General features: G+C 51.1%; 1 protein-coding gene across 1 annotated transcript; it reads right to left on the bottom strand.

Annotated features, from left to right (window-relative positions):
- Positions 1–5: 5 nt before the first annotated feature.
- On the bottom strand, positions 6–5749 carry PI16 (peptidase inhibitor 16; the record flags this gene model as incomplete). Its single annotated transcript, XM_042833487.1, has 7 exons — positions 5731–5749; positions 5632–5688; positions 4232–4341; positions 2202–2420; positions 1596–1705; positions 740–828; positions 6–319 (listed from the first exon to the last, which is right to left on the bottom strand). Coding segments are annotated over exons 1-7 (918 nt in total), but the record flags the coding sequence as incomplete, so codon positions are not given.
- Between the last annotated feature and the right edge of the window lie 1453 nt (positions 5750–7202).

Raw genomic sequence — 7202 nt, forward strand, 5'->3', positions numbered from 1 at the left:
GTGGGTTCTGGTGTGGTGGTCGTTGGTTTTGCTGTGGTGGGTGCTGGCTTGGCTGTACTGGTGGTTGTTAGCATGGTGGGTTTTGGCTTGGATGTAGCAGTAGTGAGTACCGGTGTGGTGTATGATGGCTTGGTTGTAGCAGGTTTTGGCTCTGCCTTGGCTGTGCTGGCTACTGTTGTGGTGGCTGAGGGCATGGTTGTGGGTTCTGGCTTGGCTGTGACTGTGGTGGGTGCTGGTGTGGTGCGTTCTGGTGTGACTGGGGTGGATGGGCTTGCCTTTGTTGTCACAGAGGGTGGAGTGGTCTCTTCTATAGTGGGTTCTGGTAAGAGATGGAAAGTGCCATGGGTTAGCACAGGGGTCAGCTGGCCTCAACTGATCAGGGCCAGCAAAAGTCAACAGCGCGTAGAAGGAGCAGCCAGAGGCTGCTTAGGTCACTCTGGGCCATCTCCCACTTTAGAATTCCCAACACTGAGAAATCTCATCTCCTTTACACAACCTCCTTCCCCTTAAGAACGGGGCATCCTCATGGAGCAATAACCACTGGCTATGGGAGGTCTGAGGTCCTTGTTCGATCCTCCTCATCTTTTGGCAGTTGACCTTTCTCAGGGGCTGCCATCACACATGACATCTCTTAGTCCAGACCTGAAGCTGCTGGTCCAGGTTCAGAACGTGGACCTCAACCCAGGGGTCTCAGTACCAACAGCCTGACAAGGCACGTGCATGGCTTTGCTTCACTTACCACACAAGGAGTTGACACAGACTCTGTCCTCGGGACACTGTGAACAAGAGGGTCCTTCCCTGTATGGCTTCCTGCCTTTCATGTTACCCCTGGAAGCACATGACACCAAAAAAATGTGAGGACAAGGCAGAAAACACCCATCCCCAAGAGGGAGTCTGATTCAACTGGAATATCCCAGCCAAAACAAAACTCAGAATTAAAGCGTGTCTTCTGCCACACACTTGGATCAGCACAGCTTGATCCATGTCCTGAACCCAAGACTGCTAAAACCAAGGGAAACAGTTCTGTGGACCTGGTCTTTCACTGCCCCTTACAAAAGAGCAGTCAGTGGGCATTTGGAAACGCCTTTGTCTCCCTTTTGCTGAATGCTCCTAAGAAGGTCTGCTGTTGCTCTCCATCTCAGAGCCAGTGATCCCTGAGGTTAACACCAGGGCTTCACAGGCAGGCAGCCACCCTTCCTCCCACATCTTACCGTTCTGCTGGTAGAAAACATGTTCCCCCTCACCAGGCTATCACTGCTCTATTGGGAAGCACCAGGCACAGAGCAAGCAGGTGATGTTTGTACTTTCAGCTGCTGCAGCACCAGCCTTGGGCAGTTTCCTGGGGGACCTCCCTGGTCTGTGCCAGGAGCTGAACCAGACAGCAGGAATCACAATCATGGCTAAGGATCACCAAACAACCCTTCCTTCCTTTACGACCAACCCAAGATAACAAAGATCTTTTTCAAAATTGCTTTGCCTTTATTTTTCAGCAAGTCCAAAGGCTTTTCCTGCCATTTTATAGGGACTATAGCAGGGCATTTCCAGCACAGATGCCCCACCAAGATGAACCAAATCATGTGAGGCATGGGACTTACGGGGGATAATAGTTGCAGACAAGCAGGTACATGTCCTCTGTTTCAATTCCTTCAATCTTCTCACAAAACTTTGACCCACAGCCAATGCGGTGCGTGCTTGCCCAGACCACCTAGGACAAAGACCAGGGGTGAAGGTGAGGTGATGATGAAGGCAGATGCCTTGTTGACAGGCCATACTGTGGCCTTGGAAGCTGCATCTGTCTGGAGCACCTCCCCAGCCTAGGGCCATAGCTTTTTACTTCATAACATCACCACCTCTGTTTCGATCCAGGGCTCCTTCACAGATCCATCCTGACACTCACCACCACTGACTACGCTCCTCTCCACTCCCACCACTCACTCACACTGCAAAGACACACTCAGATTTCATCTCTGCCTGAGGCAAGCTGGCACCCAGCTCTGCTTCACTGCCAAAAAACAGCTGCAGAGCTATTTTCAAAGAGGTCTTATCCAAAAGGCACCGTGCCCAGGTCCCCCTGTATCAGTGATTCCTGGCTGGTGCCCAGCACAGATTCCCCATCTCTTTGCAAAGACTCTGGGAGGACCCAGGGCTCTGATACAGATCCTTCCCCACCAAGCTTCCCCTCTGCCCCAGCAGGTTGGTACCTGGGTGTAGTGGCCACACATCTGCCCAGAGACACACGTGGAAGTCGTCAGGTTGTAGAATTTCTCCTCCGCATTCCAGTCCTCCACAGCGAATTCCAGATCCAGCATCGGGGCCATAGCAAAGAGGTTTTCCCCCCGTCGGCCCCTCTCCTTGTTGTGGTCCCAGATGCATTTCTCTGCATAGGCCTGGGCAAAGGCCTCCAGCTCCGTGTCCCAGCTCTGCAAGGAGCTCAGTGTCAGTAAATGGAGAGGGACATGGGGCTCTCTGACACACACAAGAAGGACTCCCGAGCTGCCTGGTCATGATTCTCCCATTCAGAAGTCATATTCAAATCCTTACTCAATATGTGGGTGCCCTGAGTGCCTTCTGAGGAGTGCATGGGGGAAGGGATCTCCTCAGTCCGTCCCAGCACAAACCAAACGTATCAAACAGGGGTAGATCACAGCAGCAGCACAATTCTCAGCCTTGCCTGGAGCACCTGAAATGTCAGCACGGAGCACCCTCAGCTCAGCATGGAGAGCTGTAAGTCTAAATAGAGGACAAGAGGACCCTGGGTCACACAGGAGCGGGGATGAGGACAGGAGTGGAGCTGGACAAATCTCCCCTGACAGACACGCAGAGCTCCCTCCAGCAGTGGCCCCCCATCAGCTGAGGCCCCAGAGGCTTTCGTGCAGGGAGATGAGTGGGAAGCCCTGTGCTGCAGCTGCTTTGACCATCCTTGCTCCATTTGATGGAGCTTTGCTTCTGCAGCAGGCTGGAAGGCAGCCCAGCAAACAGAGGGTCCTAAGGGGGCTTTCCTGGCTAGAACCAGCACTGGGCGCAAAGTGGCACAGAACACAGACAGCTCTGCTGCAGGGCATTTGGCCATCAGGGTGTGGAGGGGACAAGGACAGCCCCTGAGCAGCAGCACTGTGGGGGAAGCACAGTGGGTGGGGGACAGAGAGCCAGCTGAGCTCCCACCATGGCCCCAAGCCAGGCTGAGAACAACGGGCTGGAAACTCTGCTTGGGAAACACACACCATTTCCCTCTGGCAGAGAGCTGGGCTCCATAAACAGTGGGCTTGCACCTGCAGCATTTGCCTCAGTTTAAAGTAAATGGCTTTAGGCTCTGAATCCCCCCATCATATAACTATTTCCACAGCAACCAGACCCAAACAGAAACGTGGTGCAGCTGCAGGTGAGGTCAGAGACAGGGAAGGCACAAGCAGCACTGTGTCCTGGGGAGGAAAGTTAGAATGGGGCTTTCATGGAACTCCTCTAACAAGAAACTGTCAGGGCTGCTCGACACCGAACATCTGTGATGCTCCTGATCTGCAGCATCAGGAGGTCCCATGTGTTCAAGGAGATTGGATTAAATGAAGAAACAATGCAGCCCTGCAGAAGGGAACTTCTCCAAGCAAGCGATCTGCCTCCGCTGCTACAGCACTCCCTGCCTCAAATCACCACCAACCTAAGGATCCTGACCCACATTTTAGACATGTGGGAAACTGTTTCCCTCATTCTTTCCCTAAGAGCTTGGCTCCAAATTCCCTGGCTTTTCTGCATCTTGCTACGCCCGTGGGAATCGTGGTGCTTAGGAACACGAAGGAAAGCCCAAATTGAACAACCTGGAGGTCACCCTTGAATTTTGGATCCCAATCACCTGCAAAGGTAAATGAAGCACATGGAGCAGTGCTTCACCAGCTGCTGGTATAGGATTCCCCCTCTGCTGTGTAGCCCTGCTCAGCACCACAGCTCAGGGCAGCACCTGCCTTTCTGAATGAGCTTCACATGAGCGAAAGCTGCTCTGCTCTCACAGAGCATCAGGAGACACAGATTGTGCTCAGGAACTTCCAAAACTGATCAGTCAACTCTATGCATGAAAAGACTCATCCTTGTAGAGGCAATCTGGGGAACCCCTCCATTGATATCAATAGCTCTAAGCAATTATTGCCCTGCCTTCCCCAGACAAAACCCCGATTCCTGCAGGCATTAAGGTTAAACCTTGCACCATTCCACTCTGGGATTCCCTGCCATAAAAGCCACTTACCATCTTCAGCATATCCACAGCAGGAGGAGAGACCTGCGAGCGGTATTTGTTGTGCTCATCCAAGATGATCCTCTTTTCTTCATCAGTCAGGGACCAGCTCAGCTCCAGTGCTGTGAGCAACAGGAAAAGAGGAGAAAGACCTGAGCTCAGCATCGTGCAGACAGCTTCTGCTCTTAGCAGCCCACAGCTCTGGCAGTCAGATTTAAAGCACCTCCCAAAAGCAAGGAACACCCAACAGCTTGAAGATCTGGGAGGAAACATAGTTCTTTATTAGAGGAGTTTCAGAGCCACATGGAACACACCCATCTCACATATCAGCCTTGATGGAGAAGCAGAAGTGGATACAGTGCCAAAGAGCTCCCTTGGTCCGCTCCCCAAGGCAGACCCTGTGCATCAATCCTAATTCCCTGCACTGGCATTTTCACGTAAGTCTCTGCTGTTCCAAACGTCAGACATCACCTCAACCATCTGTTATGTGGTCCCTTTTCCACCTTTTGTCCTGAACTACAATAATAATAAAACCCAAACAACTGACAAATAAATGCAGAGCTCTGTTTTACACAAGGGTGTTCCTTGGTCACTGAGGCGCTTCTAGAAATAAAGGCAACTGCAACTGCTAAGAACAGCTTGCAGTGCTGTAAGGCTCCCCTTGTCCATCTCCTATCTCTGTGCACTGGTTATGTCAGGGGAAAGCAGCAGGCAGTGGGGAGCAGCCTCCTGCCCCCTCCATCCCTCCAAGAAGAGATAGCAGAGGGTTGATGTCTCTTCCCTCTGTCATCAGGAGGATGAGGAGGAAGAACGAGATCAAGAGCTGAAATTGCCCCCAAAAGGGGAGTTAGCAGTCAAGAGCTGCCTTTGAGTCTGTCTGGAGTAGCAGACCATGAGCTCTGCAGGGACAGACCGTGCTGCAGCCACAGCCAGACACCTGGAGGGCTCAGGATCAGCATCCCCAGTCACACGCTGCCCCACTTGTGCTGGAGACAGTCCTGCGGAGACCCCCTCACCTCCTCCTTCCAGCTCCACTCCAGGAGCTGCTTCTGGGGGTCACAGACTGTTCTGAAGGATCAGCTGGGGGGCAGCTCTGGCTAGCAGAGCTAAGTTCATCACAAACAGTCAGTGCTGCCTTCCCCCCTCCCTTCCCAGCTCTCCAGGCCCTGCTTTACTGTTGTCCTTCTGCTTCAGACCACTCTCATCAGCTCTCTTGCCTCCACTGCTTTCCTACATCCCCACCAGATCTTACCTCCACATATTAACTACTCCTTTATTAGGTCCAGAGTCTAAAATGCTTTCAGTAGCTCAATAACTTCTGCAAGCAGGATCTGGAGCTAACATCTCACCACAGTTCACATTTATTGCTAAGGTCAACATCAGGCTTGGAGTGTGGGTCAAGGCAAACCCACCTCCTTCACAAGACACTCCAGTAGCTCTGCTGCATCTCTGGAGACCTGGAGAAACAACTAGAAAGGAACAATATCAGGACCCAAGTCCTACCAGCTCACCGCTGGTAGATGAGCTCATCTTGGCAGATGAGGAACAAGGCAGTGATGAGAAGACCTCAGCGAACCTACTGGTACTTTCAAAGCGATGCAGAAATGAAGGGCTAAGCCTTAAGCAGCCTCTGGCACCACAGCATCCTCACTAGACCTTACTGAAGCAACGAGGATTAAAAAAAATTGGGACACCCAGTGCTTTCGGGGAAAACAGGTCTGGAAGAGTCACAACCAGGGCACGTGGCTCATGGAGAGACGTGAGTAACAGCCAGTGCATCTGGCAAGGTCAGGCACGGCTGCTGGTGAAGGGGGGGTGCAGCACAATTTCCCAACCTCCCAACCTACCCTAATGGATCCTTCTGGAGCCAGTGTCTGAAGCGTGGAGATTAACAGCACGAGGTCCAAGCCCCACCCTGGAGCTGACAAACTCATGTCCAGCCGGCATTAGTAAGTGTGTGAGGAATGCAGCTTTCCTGCTGCTCACTGCAGTCTGCTGCACCCCTGGGAGCCAGCAGCCTCGGCATGAGACAGGAGTTCCATGCCGGTGGTACCTGATGAGGGTGTAAAGGCTTCAGCTCAACACTGGCGGGCTCCAAAAAGGCCCAAGTCTGCATTGCAGAAGCAGCAAAGCCTCATTTTCTACTGACTCACGTCTTGAAGGTCTTCAACGTGGCTTCTTGGGTGCCTACCAAGGCTTGCACTTTATCCTGGTAGCAGTGGGAGCTTTCTCTCCTTTGCCTGCCTTATTCAGCTCTGGAAATTACCAACTTCTGTCCCTTCTGTCAGTGCTTGGCTGAAATAAGCTGAATTGTGAAGGAAGGACAGACACTGTTAGTAGGAAGAAAGGAGAGACAGACGGTGCCACTGCAGCACCTTTGCTTTGGGAACCAGCTTCAAACTGGCAAAACATTTTCCAAAGCATTCCAACTTTTCACAGTGTCCTAAAAGGTTTAAATGACCCCTCAGTGGCTGAGACACGACGTGAAAATAAGAATCAGGAAAGGGGGAGAGGTGCAGAAACACTGCATTTCATTGCAAAAAGTAAAAACTTTTCTTTTTATTCTTCTTTACATACAAATCTCATTTATTTACACACTTTACAGACGTTTTTTTCCCAAGTATTTACAGAGTTCTCAATATATTAAATTATGACCATCCATAAAATTCTGCATTAATTGCATATTTACATTCTTTTTCTTTTAATCCACCACTGAATTTATAATGTTCAGCACTGAAACAGTCTTTATGCATGTATAGCTTTAGTTCCCTGCACCCCTGAGCCTTTATATTGCCTCCCCCTCCCTACAGACAAAGCGACAGCACAAAAAATAAATCACCTACCATTGGTTTGAATCTTCAAAGCCAAGGGGAAGACCAGCATCTCCCTTATTTAACTCAGCAGGACATGAAACCTGTGCTTTATGAGATTCAGTTTCCTGAAGGGGAAAACACATGGCTCTACAAACAGAATTTGCAAAGAG

Source organism: Centrocercus urophasianus, unplaced genomic scaffold, assembly GCF_019232065.1.
Source record: "Centrocercus urophasianus isolate 14NV4802_14NV808 unplaced genomic scaffold, USGS_Curo_1.0 seq_42, whole genome shotgun sequence".
Classification (NCBI taxonomy): domain Eukaryota; kingdom Metazoa; phylum Chordata; class Aves; order Galliformes; family Phasianidae; genus Centrocercus; species Centrocercus urophasianus.